The sequence below is a fragment of the Parasteatoda tepidariorum genome, chromosome 6 (assembly GCF_982258835.1).
Source record: "Parasteatoda tepidariorum strain Cologne lab strain chromosome 6, Ptep-v5.0, whole genome shotgun sequence".
NCBI classification, from domain to species: Eukaryota; Metazoa; Arthropoda; class Arachnida; order Araneae; family Theridiidae; genus Parasteatoda; species Parasteatoda tepidariorum.
In genome coordinates, this window is record NC_141760.1 from 6,454,066 (window position 1) to 6,481,597 (window position 27,532).

General features: G+C 27.2%; 1 protein-coding gene across 1 annotated transcript in view; it reads right to left on the reverse strand.

Annotated features, from left to right (window-relative positions):
• The window catches only part of LOC107452896 (uncharacterized), a 183,938-nt gene that overhangs the window by 133,852 nt on the left and 22,554 nt on the right, over window positions 1-27,532 (reverse strand). The window contains exon 2 of the mRNA XM_087165357.1: window positions 14,412-14,452. Within this exon, the coding sequence (XP_087021483.1) occupies window positions 14,412-14,452 (41 nt within the window). The remainder of the gene's footprint in view (window positions 1-14,411; window positions 14,453-27,532) is intronic.

Sequence of the window (27,532 nt, forward strand, 5' to 3'; positions counted from 1 at the left end):
ATAAATGACGTGAAAAATCGGTTCTCACCGAGAGTTATTACACGTTAAGGATGGTCCCTATTGTGAGAAAATCCTTCTTTTCCGCAAGCCTTCTCCGAAGATTGTTATAATATGATAGATGGTAACTGCTTTGCCTCCAAAGTCTTCAAATAGTCGAATTTGAAAACCCCATGCATTCAATATTGAAATAGCATGTACTCATTTATGAGCAATACATTTATGTGGGCATCCTACGAAGATTCCAAAGGTCCTTGGTTCGAATCCAGGGGGTAGGCAACGAACATTTTTCCCACACACTTCACTTTAAAGACAAAGCATTTTGCTCAATACGTATATATGTTGATTCAATTTTGAATACTCGGGGTTTTTAAATACGACTATTATTTGTTTCGGTGTTATTTTGACACATTTTTGCTCAGTTTTGAGAAACACTTTTTTTTACAGAGTAGGGTTCAAAATAGATATTAATAGAATTTTACATAAAAACATACTAAGGCCACAAAAAAGTTTTTTCTTTCTTTTTCTTCTTCAAACGTGGTTGTTAGAGCCATGGTGGCTCAGGGGATAGAGCATTCACTTTCCAATGAGGTGAACCGGGTTCGAATCAAAGCGATGACTGATCGAAACGACTTCCGCACCCGGCTAGCACCGCCCACAGTGTTGTCGTGAAGTATCCTCAGTGGTAGACGGATCATGGCTTAGAGTCCCCTTTGCCGCCAGACTAACCGTGGAAGGTTTTCCTTTCCATTTATCGCAAATGCTTGTTAGTTCCATCAAAAATCCTCCACGAAGGCAAAATTTCTCTCAATACTTGATCATGTCGTTCCCCTGTCTTCTGGATAACACAATACAAGGCCACGTCGTTGAACATAAGTAGCCGCTAACTCAAAATTGGGTCGGGTGTTTAACGACGGTAATAAAACAAAAATTAAAGAACGTGGCAGCTACAGTAACATATTATTTGTAATGATCATAAAGAAATGTGATTTTATTAGATTTTATAAATGTTTATTTTAATTCGTATTTAGCCTTAAATTTAATGTTTGCTTTACAATTTTATATTTTCACTTCACAATTTATAAGAATTAAAAGTAAAATATAATCTTAATTATTCCATTTGTAAAAATTTAAAAAAAAATAAATAAATATCTTTGCAGTTACAAATTTAGATGCTTTTTTCAAAAAAATTTCTAAGAATACACTCATTGCTTTAAAATTTCTCATAAAAATGAAACAAATATTTTTCAAAAACGCTTCTTAATACAATAATGAAAATAAACTTTAATTAAGAAACGTTAAGAAAGTCCTACGCTGTGCAGAACGACTGCTGAATAGATTCTGATAAGTATCTTAAATCATGCATTGCTGATCACAATTTTATGTTGTTTGTTCAACACAATTTTTTTTTAAGAACGTTAGGATGCCCTACTTTTAAATTTAGTTGTTAAGATTTATAATTTTTCTACAAAACATATTAAGGCATATAATTAACACAAAATTAACTACTCTCTGACCTAATATCTCAAACATTGTTTCTATGAAAACACACTACGCTTAAAAATTTTAATTAGAATAATCTATGGTTAAATTTACTTATATACCATAAAATAACGCGCATTATTCTAAACGTTCAGTTTTTTGTAAATTGGCAGTCACATTTTAAATTTGTAATAATTTTGTTATAAAGTACAGCCGGACGAAAAGTTTGAATCTTAATTGTTTGATCCGAAATAAGTTTTCGAACTATGCAAATAACAAAATTGCTCTTCTTCTTTAAAATAGGAAAGTTAATTTTTTTTCATTTCATTAAATTCAATTTTCCCTAGTGGCAACAACATAACGTGGGCCCTCATTGGATCAATATTCACGAATCTTGGCTCAATAAGTGTTCAAAAGACCCGATATTTTATATTCATTATTCAGCCAATGTAGGCCCTATACGGTATTTTCTACACTAGGGTGCACTGCAAGTTTTTTACTGCCTTTACTTCCGGGTTACTGTTTCCGGTGTATTTTGAAGCCATTTGACTCATAACGTGATCCTTGTGTTTTGAGACTTTCTTGAGTAATATTTATTGTATACGTGTATTTTCTACCTGATTTATTATTTGAAGACCTACTGTCATTTCAAGACGTAAGAATTGCCATTTGAAAAAAATAATCTTTATAAAACACTTCTTACCTTGTCAACAATATACCAATAAACAATAAACCTAAATGATAATTTGTAAAATGAACTTAATCTCGCAGCTCGAAAAATATGCTAACACTATCGTATGATGGTGAACGGCTTGCAACAACAACAAGCAGTAAAAAACAAGTAACCAGTAATATAAATAAAAAAAAAAGTAATGTCAATTCCTAGATAGGTCAACAAGGAAAAAATTAATTTTAGTTAATTTTTTTTAAATAATTTAAAAAAAATTCTTTCATTTAAAAGTAAAATTAATTTATTAAATTTAATATTTGAAAAAACTGTATTAACATCAATTGTTCATCCACTACAAGTTTAAAAAAAAAATGTATTTGAACTTGAGTGGATGATTAAAAGGTATTTTATCAACGATTGAAAATTTGAACAAGATATATATATATATATATATATATATATATATATATATATATATATATATATATATATATATATATATATATATATATATATATATATATATATATATATATATATATATATATATATATATATATATATATATATATAGTGAGAGTGTGAACTAATAGTAGGAATTGAAAAAGAGGACATCCAAAAAAGCAACTTAATCTAGCAACCACATCACCTTTTTGAACAATACATCTATAAATATCTAAAACAAATTTTCACTTCAAACTCACCAGAATGACGCAATATCATTAATATCTTATGAAACGCAGCAGATTTGAACGCAGAAATTTTATAATTTATTTCTTTTATTAAAAACAAAACTATATTTGTTAGAGAATATCGCCTCGCAGAATAAACTGTAGTAAGCAGCTGTATACTTTGCAACCGGAAGTAGAGCAGGCCACGAGATTGTTGTTGTTTACATTTATATTGAAAACACCATCCATAGGACCCATATTAACAAATCTAGACATCTCAATATGGGTCCTTCGGTGCATGTTTATATAGGATAAATACTGACCCCAACTGGGACCATGGTAAAATTGTTGTTAGGGTTAGCTTGATTAAATATATTGTTTGTTTAAAAATTTTCTCCCTCTTAAAAATATCAAAGTTAAGTTTGATTCTTTTCTTTTAATGTTATAGAATTCAATTTTAGCTCTATCAAGTCTATTACTTTAGTTTCTTGTTTTTATTTTGAATGCCCTTTAGTGTCACAGAATTGGAATATTTGTAAACAAGTAACTTTAGTTTTTTTTAATTAACGAATGTGTGTGTGGCCAAGTTAAAACTTTATTTCTTAGGAACAATCCAAGTACTTTTTTCATATTTTAATCGCTTGCGTCGAAATAAGTTTTCCATCAACATTATATTACATGTAAATTCTTCATCTTTAAAAAAAAATCGTAATTACATTTTAGGTTAGTTTTAATTAGTAAATTAAGTTTAAGAAAAAAGCAAACAATATCAACGAATTTAACTTCAGCATTATCAAATATTTTATTGTAAACATTTTACTACACTAAAGATTTTACAACCTATGATACTATAGATATGCTTTTCTTTTCTGTCTCCCAAGTTATGACTACATACTCAGATAGAGTTAATGCGCTTTTTTCCTTTTTTTTTTTGGCCTTCCAAATCATTACTATAATCAATATAATAAACTCTTATATAAAATAAATGTGCTTTTTTTTCTCCCAAATCATGATTATAATAGATATAATACATCTTTAGATATAATAATTGTGCTTTCTTTCCTTTTCATTTTGTATCTCGAAATAAATTTCCAAATAACATAACAACCATTGTCACCTTTTAAATACTATAGTTATACTGTACACAAATTTAAATTTAATTTCTAAAAATTTAACATTAAGCTTATTTTTTTGTTTTGTTTACAAGCGTGAATTAACCACACTAAAACTTTTAATTTCGATTCCAGTATTATTAAATAATAATTTATTTTCTGAAACAATATGTTTGTACTCTCATATGACGATTTTGAATTAATAAAATCAACATCAATGAATTTAACTTGAGTATTATTAAACATTTGACTTATGTTAGGTTACAAGGGAAATTTAACCACTTTAAAGCATTTACTTTACTATGAGTATAAAAAAATGTATTTTCTTCTTATTATCTTTTTCAAAAAATATTGTATTCATTTATTTACTTTTTTGTCTCAAAATATATTTTTCAATAACATTGTAATATTGTAAGAGTCCTCTTTTCTCTTAAAATATTATTGTCATACCCTTATAGGTTATTTTTTTAATATAATTTTTTAAATAAGTAGCAAGGAATTTATCTTTAGCATTACTAAACATGTGACTTATAAATGTATATTTTTTGCAAGTGTACTTCAACCTCTTTAAAACATTTACCTTCCAAGGTAATAAATGAATATACCTGTAATAAATATACTTTAGTATATAATGTGTAATAAATATACTATACTTTTCCCCCCTCGAAATAAGTTTTGTAACAATATTACGTAACCAGAACGCTCATCTCAGTTGAAATTCATGATTAAAGTTATAGTTTTTTTCTAACAATATTATATTGCAAGTACCTTTTTTATCTTTGAAATATCAAGATTAATTTTTTTCTTTCCAAATGCTATTGAGTTTAAGTTAAACAAAAGATTTAAGTTTTTTATTTAGCAAACATAACTTACCTTTCTCTGTAAAATAAATTTTCTTTTTGTATTATTCGTCTTAAAATGAACTTTCAAACAACTTCTTTCTCCTTAAAATATTCAGAATTAGAGAAAAAAAATCGCTTTTGAATTTTATTTAGCATTGCTTGTTAAGAAGCATTGTTGATCAATTAGATTTAGTTATTTGTTTAACCTAGTATTAAGCGTGATTTCACCATGTTTATTCAATAAGGTAGAATAATAACAAGTAACATTAAGTTTTATTCTAAGAAACAATGCAAACAATTAATAACAAGATTGACAAATATTATTTTAACCTATCAGTCATGAAGCAACATGATAATATTAGCATAAGTGCGTGGGTTTTAAAGAACTTAACTTTTCTCCGTTAGAGCTTCATAACTTTATTCCAATAAGTTGAATTTTCTAAAACATAATCTCAATTATGAGTTACTCAATGATACTTATAAACTATCTTTCTAATTTTTCTTCTATTACTTCCTTGTTGTTTCCCGTAAAATCAAAGGCCATCCAAATATCGTCACAAACTGGAAATAAGTAAAAAGAAATTCTTTAGCTGGAGTTGCACTTGTAAAAATGTCTTTCTTTTTGTGCTTTTTTTTGTAGTGTCACTAATTGTTTATTTCCACATTTAACTTGAAATATTGCTTCATGTAAATGAAAGGTTATTAAAATACTTTCATTAACCTATCGCAGAAAACTCAAGAACTGTTTTAGCTAAAATTGAACTTATTACTTTGGTATGTTACTTCTTTTCTATTTCTATAATTAACTATCATATATTCAATAATTTCATGTTGTTGTTTCTTTGATGTTTTTGTTTAATGAAAATACCCTTAATATCGTCACACAAATTCGAAAGAAACGCATACAGAATAGATCAAAATAAAGCTTAAACCAAACAGAATAAAGAAGTATAGTTGGTATACAAAATAGCGCATTTCAGGGAGGCTCTTCACTCTAGGGCTTAACACAATAGACCGAAGATTCCCTTTCTCTCGCCGACCCGAGTCAAAACCTGTCCTAAACAGTGACCCCACAACCCTTTTTCAAATAGTTATACCTCGTTACCATAGTCACCGCCATAGGTCCAGACGAATGGCTAGGGGAGTTCTTGCTTTAGACAAACTATACGCTAAAGGGACAGAACATAACCTGACTGTTCTGGAAGATATAGGTATTCGAGACACTAAATAGGAGTTTAAAAAAATTAGTCATCATCGCTTTGCTGATGAAGTTTTAATTATTTCAATTAACCCTAACAAACCAGAAGAACTAACTAACGATCGAGGGGAAATTAGAATTTAAGCAGGACTTAAAATGAACTCTCAAAAAACAAAGGATGTACTTCATGTTTATTCGTCAAAAAAGCAATAAAAACAAAAACAGTTGGTGTAAATTGGAAGGTAAGAGTAAAAAAATCGAAGTTATCGAAAAAAAATAAAATCCTGCAACGATTAGATTAGAGATCCTGCAACGATTAGATAATGGCTTAAAATGATAATATTGGAAACAAATAAAAAGCTGTATTATTTAATGTTGAATTTATAATAATAATTTTTTATACCATTCATTTTGTACATTTCAATTTTTTTTAATTAACTTTATTTCTCCATTTTGTCTTTCTTTTTCGGTATGAAGTGTTTAAATATTTAATCTGCTGAGTGTTCCATTCATAATTAAAAGTATGTTTTGACACTGATTAAACAAATCGTTGTGAAAGTTTAAATTTTTGTATCATGTTTGACTGGCACATTATATCCTACTTTGGTATACGTATATAAAGGATTTGAGTAAGACAGGTTATGAATGGTAAAAACGATAGATTCATCTGAAATTTGTATTTTTGCTTTGGAATTTTAACAACATAAATTTTGAAATGAGTTTTCCATTCTTAACATTGAGCTTGAAATGGATACCATTGCATCCCTTGGCACTAACCACTATTCTCCGACCCTGAAATCGAATGCAACAATTAAAAGTTTATTAAGTGGTAAAATCATAATTTTATGTAATATTTTATCTTGAATACTAAATATATTATGTATATAATTCAAACTATTTCTTAATATTCTCATTTATTTATCTCTTTAAATCTGAATTTAGTAAAAATATCCTATTAATCTCTCTAGTCTATCATACTTGGTAAATCTATGAATTCACGTACTTTGTTAGAGACATAAATTTGAAAAACAATCAATAATACAAACTTATAACATAAAATTGAAAAATATTCTGTTGATGCGTCCAGCTTAGCATCGAAAATTTCTTTTTTTCCGATCTTCTTGAACTTAATAAATGAAAAGTTTTCGTTCATTTTTTTTTATATATGTGACACACACTTCCGTATTAAAAGATCGGCGATATGGTAGAAAATGACAATCTTAACAATAGATGGCGCTATCCTATACACTGTACCGTGCTCGTAACTTCTTTCCTAGAGTATTCGTCTCTTTCTTCTCCCCCTGTGACCTCATGGCTTCTTTCAAGGGGAAATGTTTTTGTTTAAAAAGTACATTTGGATACATTTATGAACGAAATTTATAATTTTGTTTCAAGTTCGATTGCAAAACCATAAAATTTGTAAACTTATATACATACAGTAGCAACATTTGTTTGACATTTATTTATTTATTTTCTTTTTTAAATAAACTTTTTTTTTTTCAAACTATAATAGTTTTATGACAAGAATATCTTAGCATATTCTTTGAACCCGCTAAAACTGTTTGAAAATTTCTATTATAATGACAGTCAAATATCATTTAGTGACAATATTTCAGTATATTCTTTAAAATGTTTGTGTTATTCAAGCTTTAAATGATTTCTCTGATACAAAAACAAATCATTTGATATCAAAGTATATTCTTTAAAATATTTGAATATTGTGATATTTAAGCTTCAACTGATTTCTATGATATGAGAGCAAGTCATTTCATATCAAAGCATATTCTTTAAAATATTTGAGTTAATTAAGCTTTAAATGGCTTCTCTTATATGAGAGCAAATCATTTGATATCAAAGATATTAGAACAGATTCTTTAAAATTTTTGAGTTAATTAAGCTTCAATTGATTTCTACGATATGAGAGCAAATTTTCTGATATCAAAAATATTAGAGCATATTATATGAAATGTTTGAATATTTTTATTTTATTTAAGCTTCAATTGATTTCTACGATACGAGAGCAAATCATTAGATGTTTAAGATATATCTGAGTACATTCTTTAAAATATATAAAGAATTTAGTGTTATTTAAGCTTCGATTGATTTCCATGATATGAGAGCAAAAAATTTGATATCAAAGATATTAGAGCATATTCTTTAAAACATTTGAATATTTTTCCCTGTAATATTTTTTTCAAATACTTGAATATTTTTTATTTTAATGATATTTTTATATATCATTCGATGATTTATGATATCAAAAGCAGAATGCGTTGTCTTTTAATGAATTGTGACCCTTAATATGAAAAGTTCTTCCCATTTTCCACCTCTCCTCCAATTTTTTAAAACAACCGGATTATATTAAGAACTAACCCTGGCTAATATTATGAAAAAATAACACAAAAAATTATGTATGAAATAATATGATATTCATTTCAGTGGAATTCATCAAAAAATGTAGTATGAAACAAGATGATACTGATTTCAGAGGAATTCACAAAAATTCTTGGAATATTTTCAGACCCCCAGAAATTTTTTCTATGGGAGATTTTCATGACTTTTACGTTCAATATTCGTCCATTTAAAAAATAAGAACTAATATCGTTCTTGATCCCCAGAACAATTATACTTCTACGAATATTGTTTTACGTTCAAAATTATAAATATCTCGTCACGATAAAACCAGTTTGTTAGTATGTTTTCTTTTTTTTTGGGGGGGGGGGCATTTTTTACAGTATCCACTCTTTGTTTCCTTCAAACTGTTTTAATCTAAATGATCAACTAAAAATCCTTTTAACTAACTCGACTCTGTTAATTATAATTTCAGAGATAAATTATTAGATGCCCAAGATTGGGACTAATAATAATCCGGCAAAGCTTTGGATTGATTATCAATGCATCATTACTCAAATCTACTCTCTGAACATAGACTGACTGTACAGGCAGTACAAACATCAATTTCGGGAAGAGAATGTAAATGTGTACGGAACAGATCTCAATAACTCTGCCTGTATTATTATGATACAGTACTGATATGACTGTCTATTCAACAGAGCGTAATTACCTTTTTGGGGCAATAACAAATAACCGTATTTCTCGAAGGCATATTATTAGAAATGCCTTTGGTTATGTTAATAGGGGAGAATGCATATCTGCTGCACCAATCGAACTCCAAAACAGAAATCGACCTCCAATTACGTTTGGCGCACGGAATAAAAGTGATTTAGGTGTAGACATTTTGCAGGGGTTATTACAGGGCGCACGATGAGTGGCTGAGTTTGAAATTGCCTCATGCTTACGTCACTCGTTAGGTATTTCCTGGCTAGTGGGGTTACTGTCTTGGCGACGGCCTCACTTCGCCAAAAGTCGCAGTGAGCGAGCGATTATATAAATAAAAGAACATTTAATTAAGTGGGTGAATACAATAAAGTTAGGGAAGTTACTTTGGCGGGAGTCACCAATCTTTGGTTATTTCTTGGAGAGCGCCAATTGTCTTTTCGTGCTGACATTTTCCAAATCAAATCACTTCGGCAGGGTAATTTGAAAAAGGAGTTTTATGAGTAATAAATACGTTATTAAAATTTTATCCACACAAATTAAAGAAAATAATTATTTTATTGATTTTTTTTAAAGGGGATAACCCTTGATACCCCTGGAAATCCGAAAAATAAAATTAAAGAAGTTGCTGAACTGATTTTTCTTTTTATCACATGACATATTTGTTTAACATATTTAAAAAGAGCGTTGTTTATTTTTTTTAAATTTCTGATTTATAATTATTGTACATAAATTTATTATTACTGTGGATTGACAAACAATTTGCGCATGTAAAATAATTTTTTAGGAAAAGCAAGATTTTTTGAAAATGTTTAATAAATGTTTCCTCTTGTTAAAAAATTTCTGTGAGAGAAAAATTCTGCTACTCACTCACTCATTGTAAATTGTGTTTTGATGCATTAAAATATTTTTTAGGTGAATTTTCGCATCTTATTTTTGAAATAATCAAAGGCAACAAAAAAAAGTAATAAAGGCGTTATTAAAATTTGTTTTGAAAAATACAGTCAAACGGAATCGAAAATTAAAGAAAAAAAATATTATTATCATTTATTAATTATATTTTGATTATTGGATTTAAATTACTGGCGTGCTTTTACTGGTGGCATTAACGCAGTTTCACCAAATTCTCCCCTTTTCAAATTAGTAATTATGAAACAACGGAAGAATTAAGTTTTATGAGTAATAAACGCGTTACAAAATTTTTAGAGAAAATATTTATTTTTTATCAATTTGCATCTCAACTTAAGAAATTAAAATTACTTTAATGTTAAGAAAATTAGGTTACTTGTTTTAAGATGGTGAAAGAATGTTTGATTTTAATTTTTGTAACAATCAAACAGCAATAATATATAAATACAGGTTTTATTCCACCCTATTTTGAAAAGAATTCAATGCAACCACTGATTACCACTAACGATAATGCTTATTCACAACTGTATACACAACACAGTTCGATTTGTAACTCTTATGTTATTCTCTCTTTCTACAGTGAAACGTGTGCCAGTTGACCACTCGTTTGGACAACAATTTAGTGATGGTCACCTCATACAGAAAAAAAAATCAATTGCCAATGCCATTTGGTTTCTCCTTCATTAAGATCAGCTTAGACAGATGATCAAGTAACATAGGTGGTCAACTTAACAGGTTTCACCGTACTTTGGTAATATAGCATTGTAACAATATTTACGAAATAAATTAATAAATAAAAAAAATTAAATTGCTGTAAAATAGCTTCATTTGTCAACATTTAAAACTCCCAAACCATATTATTTTTATCATGTTTTATTTGAACGATTAACTGGGTGTAACTGTGTTTGATAAATATTGCTACCTTCTTTTGATATATTTATTCGAAATATCGCAAATTATAAAAATAACAAAATATAAGTTTATAGTTAAAAAATTATTTATTTACATCTACGCACGCATTCATAAATGTGGAAAAGGGCTATCACAATATTAAATGCAATAACAAGATTAAGTAAAATTCATTCCAGATCCAAGCAGAGAATAATAGCCAAATCTGCAAGCGATAACGCCAAATTTGGCGTTGTAAGTGTTCCCATTGTGGCAACCATCTAACAGACGCACGTCAGCCGCTGTCATCAATGGGCGCGACTGCTGCTGAAGTTTCTATTGGTTGGTCCTCATCCTCATCAAAATGCTGTTATCCGAAATTCGGAAAGAGCTGCGTGCAGCATTCGGATGGAATTAAAGTTTTCGTGGAACAACTGTTTTGAGTCGATGCAAAATTGCATCGATTCAAATCCACACGGAATTCCGTTGCACACGGAGGGCCCTTTCATTAAGTACGATTAACATTTAAACTAGGAGTTCGAAATGAAATAGTTAAGGGTTTATACAATACGGTCATTGATCGTTATCTTCAAATATATTACACGATATGCAAATAGAAAATTATAATATTATCATGCCTAGTGATGCATACCAAGCGGTATATTAAAAAAGGAATATAATTACGAGAAATTCTAAAATAATACTCAAACCAAAAATGCAATGTGTTTTAATTCAGTAGTTAGGCACACTTCGTTGATTTTAGATGGATTTAAAATAGTTCCTTATAATTATTTCATGTATAAATCATTTTATAAGTATGCAATTTCATTCACAAATTATTATACAGGTTTCATTATGTTATATATGAAATAAAATGTTCTCACTCCAACAACCAAATGAATAGAAACATATGTTTTCAATTATATATATATATATATATATACGTTTCTATACAATTAATCAAACATAACAATATACGAAAATGAAAATCGAAATTGGTTTTACATTACTTTTTGAATTTCTCGTTAGCTTACTGGTCATTATTTATTACCTAAAATCTTACTTATATTTATTAAAATGACTGTAACGATTAAATCAGTATAACATAACAATTAACCAGGTTTAATTAAGTTCTATCTGAAACTAAATGTTCTAAGTCCCTAAATATCTGAGTCACACCCCCAAATGAGTCGAAACATGTATTTCTAATTATACATATAAGTCGTCTGTGTTTCTATATAATTAATCTAATGTAGCAATATACGAAAATAAAAATCGAGATATGGTTTATATTAGTTTTTGAATTTCTCTTTGGCTTACTTTTCTTAATTTAGTATCAAAAGTTTTATTTATATTTATTAAATTGACATTAACGATTAAATCAGGATGACGTATGAAAGATGTGATAAATAGTTCTAAGATATTTTTCCTTATAGAAAAAAAAAAATTGTTCGTTTTGTGTTTACGTTTAATTATGAGTAATTCATATGAGTGACCTTATTCTGAACACTCTTACAAACAATTAATGTTCACTTTACAATATTTGAATTTGTTTAACATTAAATTCGAATGGGAGCAACAAAAATATATAAGTTTAGTACTTAAATAATTTTGTCTGAATTTAAGAGAATTTTTCTGTCGATTTTACTTTACATTTTGAATTTAAGAAATTTTTGAGTGTGACTTAATTTTGAACGCTAGCAAACAATTATTTGTAAATGTTTATCTTGATTTAGCGATACATTTCATTGTTGATTTAGATTTTTCAAAATATTATTTTTTAAATATAAAGGAAAAATTAAATAAATCACATTAAATTCGAATATAAATAAGAGAGATGTAAAGATATAAGAATTAAGAAGTTAAAACTTTATTAATTCAAAATACTTTTTTTTTAAAAATATTATCTGAACTTTTATTTACAACTCTAAATGATTTCAGTTTGTACCCTTTTTTAATAGTCTCACAAATAATTATTTGAAATATAATACAATAAATAACATTTTATTGATTATATCTCTTCAAAAAATTAATAGAAATTTACATTTGAATAATAAAATCAGCAGCTATTGAAGAGAAAAATTCAGAATAAATTTGCATTAATTTACACCATATGCTGGAAGCATTTTAATTTCCTCAGCCTTCGAAATGATTATTTTTTACTCAATTATAAATGTAATTTTAAAGACAGGAAACTCTTGCTTAATATATCATTTTAAAATGCATTCTAAAAATTTATTTTCAATTATTAGAATAAAAGTTTAATACAATAAATAATAATAAAATACATTGAAAACAGTTCGATAAAAACATAAAATAAGAGGGTTTTTTTTTTATTATTAGAATTTCCCTTTGACTTTTTTTCTGAAATCTTGCTTATATTATTAATTTAAGCTACATTATTAAATTAAGAATTGCAATTTTGAGGAGTTTTATGTACTATTTTCAAAATTAACGAAAATTTGGAAACTAATAATAACATATTTTACGAGTTTTAAAATAAATTATTACTTATAAAAGTTGGCAGTTACTATGCTCGTAAGATAAATACACAGTAAATAATAATAAGTGAATGGAAAAAACATTGATTTCAGTTAGTTAAACTGAAATCAGTTCAGTTAGGAAAAAACATAGATACATTTTCTATTTAAAGTGTTTTTGACGATTTTCTATATTACTCAATAATTATTATTATTATTTTATATATTCAAAGAGTATTTGATTAATTTATGTAACACAGCTTGTTACATAAGAAATGTAATAATTAAAATGTTAGAATATTACTAAATGATAATGAATATAAATATTTCAAATGGCATTTCTTTATTATAATGTATCTTAAAAAATTTAATGAATTAATTTATAACAACTCATACATCCTTGCTCTTTACTTATAAAATAATTAACTACTTAACTGGAGGAGAGAAAAAAATTGGCTATATGTCTAGATAGAAATTGGTCAAAAAAATGAAACAATGCACAAAATAAAACAAAACTAAAAATATATTTTCACATTTATTTAACTTCCAAAAATACAGATAACAATTGAATACAAGCAAACAAATAAAATACAGTTAAAGCGAGGAAAGGCAAAATATGTTCATTATCTTTACAATTTAGCCTGATACTATCGCTATAGATGTTTCTATTCATTTAAGTTAATGATGACATAAAAATTATGAATGAAAAAATAAATATATATTTATGATTAAATAAGTTACAGCATTAGTCACTATTACCACCGAAGAACTGATTTAAAGTTATTCAAATTTAATAAAAAAATTATTCAAAATAACTGCAAAAGTAAATAAAATATAACGTAAAAATTATTAATTAAAGACAAATTAAATAAAAAATATGATTAAAAGTTAATTTTAAATCATTAATTTGAATAACAACAATGGACAGAAACTCATGAATCTGAAAATAAAAATTAATTTGAAGGAAAAAAGTATTTTTTTTATTTTTTACAAATTTTAAAAACATGAATTGAATTTCTGTTTCTTTTATTCCAAATTTACATTTTGCGCATCCTCTGCACCTAAAAAGTATGAATTAAAAAGTAAAAAAAGTATAAATATTTACACGCCGTTGATACAGGAACGAAACTTGCAACTTGGTAACACCTAAAAATAAAGGAAAAAAATAATACATTTTAAAAGATGGTAAAAAATAATAAAAGTAAAATCATTTTTTAAGAAAGTAGTATTACAAGTCATTACTAAGTTTTTCAATATCATTAATGCAAATGAAGCTGTTTGTATAAAAGCAGTTAACTGCATAATTTGTGTTAAAGCAGCTGTTTTTAAAAATTATACACTAATGTATTTAGAGGAAAACGATTAGAAATTGTAGATTCAAAAAAAAAAAAAAAAAAAAAAAAAAAAAAAAAAACCCAGAAATTTCTATCTTTCATGGGGACACCAAAATGGAACACTAGAAATCTTTGGTAAATTTAAAAATAAAATAATGTGCGATGGAATTGATAAGTGTGTTAAATTAAGCGATTCTATCACGATACCTTTGAACATGGCATAAAAACCATTTATTCGGTTAAGTTTACTTTTCAGCTATAAATATAAAATGCTTATATAAATATAAGTATTTAACATTCCTGAAATGTTACAAACATTTGTGAACCGGGTTCGAATCCCAGAAGTGACTGGCCGATACGAAATCCGCACCCGGCTCGCACTGACCACAGTGCTGACGTAAAATACCCTCAGTGGTAGACGGATCACTGGTTAGAGTACAATTGCTTTCAGGCTAACCGTGGGGTGTCTTCCTCGCCATGTAAAGCAAATAGGGTTAGTTCCACAAAAAGGTTCACCACGAAGGCAAATTTTCTCCCAATACTTGATCGTGGAGTTCCCTTGTCTTCTGGATTAGGATCAATGCAATGGAGTTGAACATTGGTACACTCGAAATTGGGTCGGTTCTTCAACGACGGTTATTAAATACGAAATAAAAGGTTTTGATGAAATCTCTATGTTTTTTAAATACATATGTCATACTAAATATTAATAATAATAATTTTTAAATAAAATTTATGATAGGCAGAAGTTTGAGAATTAGTAATATTATTTAAAATTCTAATAGTGAATGAAAATTCATTCGCAATTTTCATTTAAAAGTTTAACCTATTATTTCATTCGACACTGTAACAAATTTAACATTACGAATGAATAAATGTTTCTGTTTCCAAAAAATGCTTAAAAGTTACTTAACTGATTATTACAATTACGTAATATGAGCAATGTTAGATAGGAAATCAACAATTCACCAATTAAATAGAAAATAGGAAATTATAATTGATAGGAAGATAGGAAATTAGGCCAAATTTCAAAATATAAAGAAGAAGTCACAGATTTTTAAAAATAAAAAGTGAGTGATGGAATTTTTTTATGTACTTGAAATGTCATTATAACGCTATATTGTTTGGATTCCTAAAAATATAAAAATAAATTAATATTATTTACTAACTTTTCCACAATGAGTTATAACTTTTTTTTTTAAAAAATATTAAAGCATTTGTCAGTCCATAATTCATTAAATACCAAATTGCAATGATCCTAACGTTTAACATAGAAAAATGAATTTAAAAAAAAAAAAAAAAAAAAAAAGTCATCTATTAAAATTACTATAGCAAAAAGAAGTCAAGAAACAAATATTATATAGCCACTTCTACATTATTATACGCCTAAATAACCCATTATTTTTTTATTAATTTAAAATTTAATCGATGAAACAAATTTATTTCCATTTATCGACATTTTACGAACACTCGTATTAAATTCTTTTAATAATGAAAAGGTAATTTATAAAAGAATTTTGGTAGCAAATGAATCATTTCAGAATGCTTAATAACATAAACCCCCAAACACTTTTTCAGACCTCGTCAAAATAATAACAATAATATAAAAATAACATAAAGCAAATAACTTAATATTATTATGACTACTATTACTCCTTCAAAAACGTTCTACTTTTCTTATTTTAGAATATTTATTCGCACGTTTATTTTTCATTTTTTCCCCCCTTTCTTCAAAACTTTTTTTTTTCTAACACGGTCACTAGCTACTAGACAAGAATAAAAATGTTTTTTAAAAAAATAAAGAAATTGGCTGATACTATAAAGAAGAGTAAAACTAAAATGAATAAAAAAAAAAGTGGAACAAAATAAAAGAACAAAATCACTTCTTGTTGCCTCAAAAAGCGACGATGTCAAGTAAGTGTATGTATTCCACATATATTCCACCGCTTCCTTCTGGAACATTCTCTTCTGGCTGCCCCCCACCCCAACCACCCCGTTTTCTTGGCGAACTTCGGGTCCTCCCCACCCCTCTAGTTTTTGTTACTTTTATACATTTTCATTTTATTTTGTGCCCTTTTATCTGTGCCACTGAGAAGGGCCGATTATTATATAGCAACGGTACTTTTCGTCCGTTCTCTATTTCTTCTTTTTTATTCTGTCTATATACATTTATATTCTTTTTTATTCTTTCTTTTTGTTCCTTAATCCACCTGTGATCTCGAAAAAGAAAAGCAAGCGGTATCATTATGGACACAGAACGGAATTCAACAGGTGGATGTTTCGGCTTATATTTCTTACTATTTCGGTGTTTTATTTATTCAAGGCAATCTTTTTTTTTCTTTTTTTTTTAAACATTTATCTGTTAAACAATTCAATATTTATATGAATAAGAAAATATCACGAAGATATTGAAAGAAAAGCATTACGTTCGTTATCACAACTACTAGCAGGAGTTGGTGCTTATAATGAAAGGAGGGAGCGAGACCACCTGCGAATAAAGCATTATTAGGCTTAACTTTCCTATTAGGCTTAACTTTCTTTTATTTCTTTTTAATTTTATAGAGCTGTAACAATATTTTCCTACGGACCCAAAGTGGCTCAGGATAGATGACTACGGATAGAGCTCTCGCCTCCCAATCAGGTGATCCCAGGTTCGAATCCCAGCGATGGCGGGTCGATACGAATCTCGCAACCGACTCACACCATCTACAGAACTGACGTAAAATATTCTCAGTGGTAGACGACTGATCATGGGATAGAGTCCTCTTGACGGCTGGTTAATCGTGTGGAGGTTTTCGTGATCTTCCTCTTCATGAGATGCAAATGCATGCTTGTCTTCTGAATTGGGTTCAAAATGACAAGTCTACGGAGTTCAACATGGGTAGTCGTAAACCCAGAATTGGGTCGACCGTTCAACGACGGTTATAAAATATGTATATAATGTACATAATATAATAAAATATACATCTAACCATCTTGGTTTAGGTCTTCCTCTTTTTCTTTTCCCCTCTGATGCTTAAAAAGTTACTTTACCAGGATTTTCATTGCTATATCGAATTACATACCCTTTCAGAAACTTTAATTATTTTTACTACGTTAAGTTCTTTGTAATTTTGATAGCAATTCATGATTGTATAGAATTATCCAGATTCCGTTTTCACTTCACCAAACTTTAAAAAAAATATTTTTTCCCCCGAAAGTCATCAGTTCTATTCAGTTCGTCTGCTATAGTAATTGCCCAGCAATTGCTGACGTACAAAACTATTGGTCACACTAGTGTCTTGTACAACTGAAGTGGTATAAAGTGAAAGGGTATTTTTTTTTTTCTTTTCACAACGTATGTATTTTGGATTTGTAATGATAGAACAGAACAGACGTATTATCTAGTAACGATTCAGATACTTGTTTCTTCTTTAAATATTTTTTAAAGAAAGTTCAAAATTAAAATTTTTTTATTCCCTCTACGTACTACAAGTGGAACGTGTACCAGCGGGAAAAAACAGCCGTTTTTCAAGATTATTATTTCATTGTGAACTTTCTAAGCACAAACTAAGGAGCTGCCCCAAATGGAGTATTTCTTAGAAAACAAATACAAAAATTATTATACACTACCTAACAGTTATATTTCCGAGATTACATATTATTCAAAAGCATTGGAAAACTACGTTTTTTTTTTTTTTTCTTCTGAACTTTCACTAAATGCAAGCAAGTCTGACCTTCTTTCCAAATAGAATATTTTTATGAGGACATTCCTAAACAATTATTATATGTTGTCAAATTTAAATCTATCCTAGATTAGAACATTTTCACACCATAGAGATGCTTTTTATTCATTTATTTGAGAAATTTCTCACTAGAAACTGACAAGAGAACCCCTCCAAATGAAATATTTCTCAGAAAACATATAAAAATTACATGCTACGAAACTGTTATGTTTTTTTAAGATTACATATTAGTTACATTTTCAAAAGCATAGAGAAACTACCAACGTTTTTTCTTACTCTTAGGAAATAATTAATGTTTGTTTTTGTGACGTAAAGAAACTTTGTGCAGTAAGGAATTAAAACTGTAATTGTTAAAATCACTTCAGTTCCCCCCCCCCTTTTCGGAAAGAAAAATACTTTTGACACTTAGAGGGTTAACGTTAACTTTGATCTTTAGTGCAATACACAATATTTTTCTTTTCAAAGTCAATTGATCAAGTTTTGTTTTGAACGATACGGAATATCAGAAGTTAAAAACTTGGGAATGAATCATACATTTCACACCAGGAAAATTAAAAAATTTATTATAAAAAAAAAAAAAAAAAAACATAAATAAATAAAATAAAAAATATTAACACTGAAATTTATAACGTGAATCTTAAAACAAGTATGTGACACTGATGATAACGATTTTATGGTACCTTCTAACTAACCGATTTGTATATTATATGTTTTCATTTCCTTTTCTAATTATAGTCTAGGATGAAATTGAAAGCTTAAGGAAAAGAACAGTAGTTAACTATTAAACAGATATTGCACTATACATTTCTTATATACATTTTTGAAATCATATGGTTACTAACGTTTGCATAGTTAGAGATTTATTCTAACCAGATTCAAGATTTTGACGTCAAAAGCTAGCTTTTGACACAACATGGGTTAAGAGGATTAAACTGACAAAAAACCAAAACTCTTAAATATGTTATTTTAAACATAAGCGAAAATAGAACTAAAAGTTATTATGAACAATTTTTAATTACGTTAAAAAAATTAGCAAATATTAATTGGGTTTCAAAGATAAAAAAAAATGAATAGCCAGAATACAATTAAAATTGATTCAGTTTTATAAACAGAACTTTCCAATAAATGATAAGAATGAAAAGATCAAAATTACCACGTAACATTCTTTAACACACCAACAGTTTTAAACATTTATCATGCACATTTATTTTGCATGTATAAAATTTATCACGTTTTTTTCAATCATTAAAAACCAATAAATAAAATTATACATAAACGTAAAAATTAAAAATTTTTGAAATGAAGTATATCGTTAGACTCTGCATGCATAAAAATTCAAGCTCTATTTTAGTGGGTCGTTCATAGCAAATAGCTAATAAACTGCATGGTTAAATAGTACTTTAGGAATATATTTGAATAGTTAATTAACAACAATTAAAATATAACAGTGAATTGCTTGTTGTCACCTCATTTCACCGTAATAACAGATAAAATTTTGAAAACTAAGCGAAAGGGCTGCCTTTTTATTGTGAAGAAAATAATTATGAATCATAGATTGTTGTTGAACTTCAAACATAACAGTTTTGGACTTAGATGCATTATTTGGACTCATATAGAATATTTTTTTCCTCAAATAAACTGTAAAAACTTTCGATATATAGTTGCCACCATTTCAGGTGCTGAGATAGACTGAAATTTTTTAGAGTGTACATATCACATTTTTTTTTATTTACTTTTTCACTGTTTTAGTTTTATTTAATTATTAATTCATTCCTTTTTGTTCGTTTACTAGCAACATCATGCGCTGTCGAATCAACTCAATGTTTTTTATTGCAAAAACACCTCGCTTAAAAAAGAAACAAATTTTTAGCAATATATTTGCGCAAATTGGTATTTTGTTAATATTAAATAAAAATATTCCCATAATAACTACAGTTCTATACTTAAAAATGCATTTAGAATACCTCAATGCCAAAAATGATGGCAACTGTCAATACCAAAATGATGGCCAAAAATGAAACACCGAAATTTATTTTACAATACAATAACACTTGGTGAAACACGTTTTCGGTACTCATCAATAGTATTAACAATTTTTTGATTGTATGAATTTTCAATGTCAATTTTAAAAAATTTATGGAAAAAAATCTGATGAAAAAGTTTACTTATTATGAGAAAAACCGTGAGGTGTTCAACTTTTAATCACTGCGTTTACAATATTTTTAGTTTATTTATGATTTGGAATCTCAAAACAATAACTTATATGAAGACACTTTTTTCATAATTATTCATTGCACTAATTGCTGCTAGCTAGACAAATTATAATGGCTATTTTTGTTTTTAAAAAAAAAACAAGTTGATGATGTTTATTTTTTCTTAAACAATACGATAAAAACGAATCACGAAAAAAAGAGCACAGGAAAAAAAGTTCGGAAAAAGCACAGAAAAGATGAGCACTGGAAAAAAAAAAAAACACCTTATTAATTATTATATAACGTCCGATTTGATTCGGGATGCCGAACACGAATTTATTGTACTTAAATAATTATTCCATTATAATTAGGTATTTTTTTAAAAAAATAATTAAGATATAAAATTTAATTTGAAATTGGCAGAACGAAACTTATAATACATTAAACATTTTCAATTGCAAATGTAATTTTATAATGCATTGTTATAAATTGTTTATGAATTAACAGTAGTCTCTCAAGGAGTAAATCTTTTGATGAGATAAAAATAACGAAAATAATAATTTCAATTTAATGTAATTAAATTGAAAGTTTAAAAAAAAAGATATGATTACTAGTTGAAAAAAGATTTATTTGTTTATTATTATATCGCGATACAATAAGTATAATTAGTGAAATTTAGAAGAATTTTAGAACTGCTGAAGCGTCTTAACCAATTCCTTAAATAGTGTTAATATTTCAATCCATGAAGTATTCGTTAAATACTTCAAGTGGGAAAGGTTCCTTTTCTTTAACTTTAAAATAATCATTTACATTAATTAATGTAACCACATTCGAATAATTATTAAATTACATTAATTAGTTTCCGTTTCTACGGCCCGAAATAGAATGGGTCGCTACATTTATATAATTAGTAAGGTGCTCCTGTTTTTTTTTTCTTTCTTTTTTTTCTTTCCTTCCGGTGGCTTTATTGCTCCTACCGAGAAAAACAATGATAGTAAATAAGATTTTAGGATCTTAGTATCTTTAAATCAGAAACTTAACATTTAAACAGTTTTATATATCTTCTAATTATTTTGACTCGTAGAATTATTAGTTTTCTGAGCAAAGTAGAAAAAATTATTCATAATTTAAAAGTTTATATAGATACGAAGTAAACATCAATTTTTACTTTTAGAACTAGTTGCAAAAAAGAAAAAAAAAAAAAATCGTATTAAGACCTATATGAATAATTATTTATAGCATGAACAGCTTGTAAGTCATGCAAACTTTAACGATTTTTCAAAAACAACAACAACAAAAAATGACGTTAAACTTACTCGTACTGAAACATTACGAGAAAAAAACAGTATTTAGGGAACAGTTTTAAGTTTAATGTCTTAGATCATTGGACCTCGAAGCATTTTCAACAGGTTAAATGATTATTCCAACTTGCAGAGCATAAATCATTTCTGGGTAAAAAAATCTTGATAAGAAAATTATTAAAATTTTTTAATAATTTAATAAATTAATAATTTAAATAAAATATTAATAATTTAAATAAAGAATAAAAATTATTTTTATAGCACTAATAGTTTGTTTATTAGACAAATAAATAATAACGCATGTTAAGACACCTTTTGAATTTATAGTGTAATAATTTGTAAGTAATGCAAGTTTGATGGCTAATTTTAACACATTTGTAAAAGTAAATGTAAATTTAAACTTACTTATACTTAAACATTAGGAGGAGAAAAAAAGCATTTAGGGAACAGTTTGAGGCTAATGTCTTAAACATAACATTGACAACAGGTTAAACTTCGATGATACTTTTCAAGTGTAGAATCATTTGATTAAAAAAGAAACTATTTGAATAATTTTTGTAACAGTAATAATTTGTTTATCAAACAAAAGGCCATCTTTAACAAACTTGTCAAAGAAAATTTGACAATAAACTTGACTTATATTTAAACATTCCAGGAAACACAGTATCAAGGGATGAGTTTATTAATTTAAGGTTGAACTAGGTTAAACAGCGTTGAACTTCATAGCCTTTAAGACTATTTTACGCATACATCGAAAAATACCGCATGTTAAAACCCTTTTTGGATTTAGACTAATTTTAAGATGTTTGTTAAAGAAAATGTAAGGGTAAAACGGACTTATATTTTAAGGCCAACTTTAACAAACTTGTCAAAGAAAATTTGACAATAAACTTGTCTTATATTTGAAAATTACAGGAAACACAGTATCAAGGAATGAGCTATTAATTTAAGGTTATAACAGCGTTCACTGTTAGAAATTTCTCGGAAGAAATGGTTAAATAACAATTGATTGCATGGCTATTTTACCATATTTAATCAACACAGTCAATTGACCATAAATGAAATGGTAATTAAACTGTTAAGTTTAAGAAAAACTGTTTATTAACTGCTTTCACCTAATACGGTTAAACAACCAGAATTTTATCGCACCCACTAGAACCACCTAATGAAGCTACTTAGTTCTTCGCTACTGCGTACATATCATAGCCGAGCGGGCTCACCTGTCAATCTCATGACCATCAGAACTGGAGTTCGAGTCCTAGTGTTGACACTACACTATTTTCTCCATTCCGTTCAACACGTGAAGAATTCCCAGTGTCCGGCACTCTCCAATGACCATTAATTTACAAAAATCCGAGCTTCTATGTCTAGTTAAAAAATTATTACGTTTTTAAAAAATGCTAGTTGTAAATGGTAAAAAAACCGTATAGTTTTGTATTCATGGTTTTATAACGATATTTTTGTAAATGGTTATAAAACCATAAAGGAAAAAAATTTTCTTTTCCGTAAACTTTATGGTTAATCGGAAGGACAGACAGCTGCCAGTTATATTACCGTAATTTTAGAAGGAAAATTTTAACAGTGTTGGACATGGCCTTTAACACTAATTTGACGCATTTTTCAAAAAAATACACGTTAAAATCCTTTTTGGATTTATAGCCTGAAAAGTTAGTAAGTAATGCAAAATTTGATGGCTAATTTTAAGATATTTATTAAAGAAAATGTAAGTGTAAAACGGACTTATATTTTAACATTACGAGAAAAACAGCTAGGTTTTTAGTTTAAGATCGTCATAAATAATTATCTGAACCATAACATAAAATAGAAAACAAGAACATAACAATAAACTAAAATGTTGAGGAGCAACATTTGAAGAACCCGAAGCTAAGATTAAAAAAAAAAAAAATAATAATAATATAAGAAGAGAAGAACCGACAACCATTACTCGGGGGGCAACCATGCATCCACTCGCCGCTTCATTAAAACGAAAAACACCGAAATGAAGATGGGTTGGGGGTAAGGGTGGATGAGTCTCCACCCACAGTCTAATGACCAAGTACTGGAAAACAAAAAAAAAAGAGAGAGTGAGAGAGATAAACAGGTGTTGAAAAAGATGGTCAAAGTCATGATCGAAAAGAAGACACGGTCTAGGTAAGGTGTCATAAGGCAAAATCAAATGAAAGAGATTTCCTTACAGACACATTTTCTTTTTATATCAGAGTTTTCAGAAATTAAATAGAAGCATTGAGAGTTATTCGAAAAGGTCAAAACTTTGATTTTTCTTTTTTCCTTTGCATTTTTTTTTCCTCGTTCCCCTAGTTTCAAGAACATACTACACATCTACAGATTACTGATTTCTAGAAATAATTTTTTAAGTATCGCTCATAAATCAAAAACAAGATTTATAAATAGATGGTGTTAAAATGGTTTTTAAAACGTGAAGTTTATAAAATCGTTTGCTCAAAAAAATTTATTTGAACTGTAATTATTCAATATCGTTTTCTTTTCTTTTTTCTCCTATTGCATATTTAAAGTTTGACAAAATTTTCCATTTCATAGGGGAAAGTAAAATGTGATATTCCTTGCAAACTATTAAAAAAAAACAAAAATTTAAAAAATTCAAACTTTTTTGATATCAGGACGAATTTTTAGGAAACAACCCTCCAAAATATTCACATTTTTGGTTAAGGTTTTTGAAACGATGCTTTCTTGCGACTAATGTGCTATTTTCATAATTAAGGTGACTTTGCAATAGTTACTTATGACAGATGCATGACTAACCACGCAATTGGGAAAAAAAGGAGATGATAAATTTTTCTAAAATATTGGGTGATAGCTATGATTTTTTAGACGGAGTAGTTCCCTGATTTGAACTGTCTTCTACGATGAATCACCTTAAAAAGAATTTAAAAAAATCTGTTAAAAATTAAGAAAGCAGGTGTTATTTAAAGTCATTAGCTCAAAAATTATGCCTCTTATTTAAATTTTATTTTTTAAAAATAAAATATGATAGAAAACAAGCTTTAATAAGACGGACTTTGCTGCCATGTGTTTTTAAAAGTTTTATGTAAGAACAATAGAAAAGGGTAATAAATCCAAATACAACGTAACTTCTAAATAGTAAAATTTAAAAATTTTTCCAAAAAAATTATTAAACAAAAAAATGAAAAATTAAAAAATATATATAGTATATATATATATATGTATGGTGAATTGAGTCAAGCAATTTTGTTTGTTTCCTTACTTTCAAAATCATTCTTCAATTAAATAATAAAACGTAAAATCTTTACAATTAAAATTCCGATTTTTTTTTTTTTTTTTTTTTTTACAATTGGCTTTAAAATTTACTACAATAAACTGCATCATCAATTACATGGGTAATCCATCCCACTAAAAAAATTAATAAGTAAACAAAAATAATCATGCATTTCATAAGTAAACAAAAATAATCATGCAAGTGTTGAAATGGATGGCGATTTAACGATTTTGAAAATGAATACCTTTTATGGAATAATTTGCTCAAAAATTCTGCACATTTTCTAACCTTTAAACACCATTTTTTTCATTCATCAACAAAACTTTACCTTTAGACTTAAAGGAATATATTTTTAAATAGTAGCTATGTATTAAATTCTTATACAGAAGCATTTATAAGCTAAAGTAGAATTAAATTAATTAATTTTGCTAATTTTAAAATATCATACATTCTACGAAAGACAATTTAGATAAATCACCATTTATAGCTCCTTTCATAAAAAAATTTTGTTTAATTTTCACACTTTCTAATACTATTTTTAATTGAAGAAGAATTTAATTTAATATTCAAATTTAGTATTAGAAATTATTCTTATTAGAAATGAGATAAATTAGCATTCATATTTAACACAACTTAAACTGTTTTAGTAAAATGATTCACTGCATAAAAAGGTTTCAATATATCATACATTATTCAAAAGCAAAATTTAAAATAAGTAGCGAGAATACGATTTTTAAATACAAGTTCTGTTCGTTTTCATACTTTTAAATATTACTTTTTTTTATTAAATATGCAAAACATCATGTAAACACGATTGTTTATCACATAATTCGAATATTTCAAAAACAGTTAAGGATATTTTTTTTAATTAAAATACAAAGTGATTTGAAAAATAAAATTTAAAATAGATCATGATATTTTATAAAATAATTTATTTAAAAAAAAAATTCATTTTCCTAATCTTATATACATTAATATTTAAATAGGATAAAATGAAATTTATTTTGGGATATAAAATATTCCATAGATCAATTTATTATATTTCATAGCAATAAAATCGTTTCCTCGAGAATCGTATGCTTTAGTTTTCTCACTTATAAAAGTCAGAAGAACTTAGAATTAGCTGGAATATAAAAAAAATCTTTTTTGGAACATAAACAAATTACATTTTTCATTCAACACATTAAATAACAATATTTCATAACAATGAAATCGTTTATATTGAATTGAAATATTGGATTATTGAAATATTGGTCCTGTAACTTATCAGAATTAATTTTTCATAACATTAGACAGACCAAAAGTTTTTAAGGGAACTATAATTTCATGAAATTTGACACATTAAATGAAAATTAGAGCCGTTTGGTTTTCAAATCATACACTTTTTCTTCCTTTCAAATATTAATTTTCGATAAAAACAAGATAGACCAATACTCTTTTTGGTACTTAAAAGTTTCAAAATATCCAATTCAGAAAATTTCATGTTTAGCCTGTTTGTGCTGAAACTAAAGGACAACAAGCTAATTAAAAATTGAAATTCTTTTATGTTTCTGTTTATGTTTACGCTACTGATAAAACATCTAAAAAGCATAGTTATTAACAGAGAGTCATTTACAAAATATTAGCAACGCATTCGTGATTTAAATTATAAAAATTATTTTCGTAAACAATGCATTTTCTATTTTTACGTTAAGGAAAAGGAAAAAATTATTTTCAGAGATTTTCCCCATTTAGTTGAGTCATAGCGAAAAATTTAAATAAAGTTGTGAAATTTCTTTTTATGCGGAAAGTCACGTTACTTATTACAGCCAATCAAAAACTTACTAGACGTTAGAATGTTTGCTTGGACTATTGCCGGATAAACTGAAGGAACCAAGTCGGCGTTGCACCCCCGCATGGCGGCAAAATCCGAATAAAACCATACAATTTTTAAATTATCCCTAGTTTTCATAGAATAGAGATTTTAACAGACATAATAGTTAAAAATAAACGGAAACCAAATAAACAATTAAAATAATTATAACTGTATAGCTTTTAAATTCATATCAGCAACTAAAAAAATAATAATGTGGTCTTAAGATATTTGTTTTTATACTTGAGCTCAAGATTATTTAATATGTCATGTAAAACCCAAAAATTCTAGACGCACATTCTTTTATAACTAAAAAAGAAGCTGAAATTTTTTAAATCATTCATTTGAAAAACAAACACAAAAAATCACCTTGAACAAATACGAAAAATTCCTAAATAAGAGCACGAAAACTATTTTAAAACTACTTAGCCGACCTTATCTTAAATTCCTTTATACTATACAACAATGTTACGATTTTAATCATAAAAAATCTAATAAATTATAATTTAAATTTCATTTGGTTTTGTTATGCTTATCATTTCCGAACACAGATTATTTTTAATTTA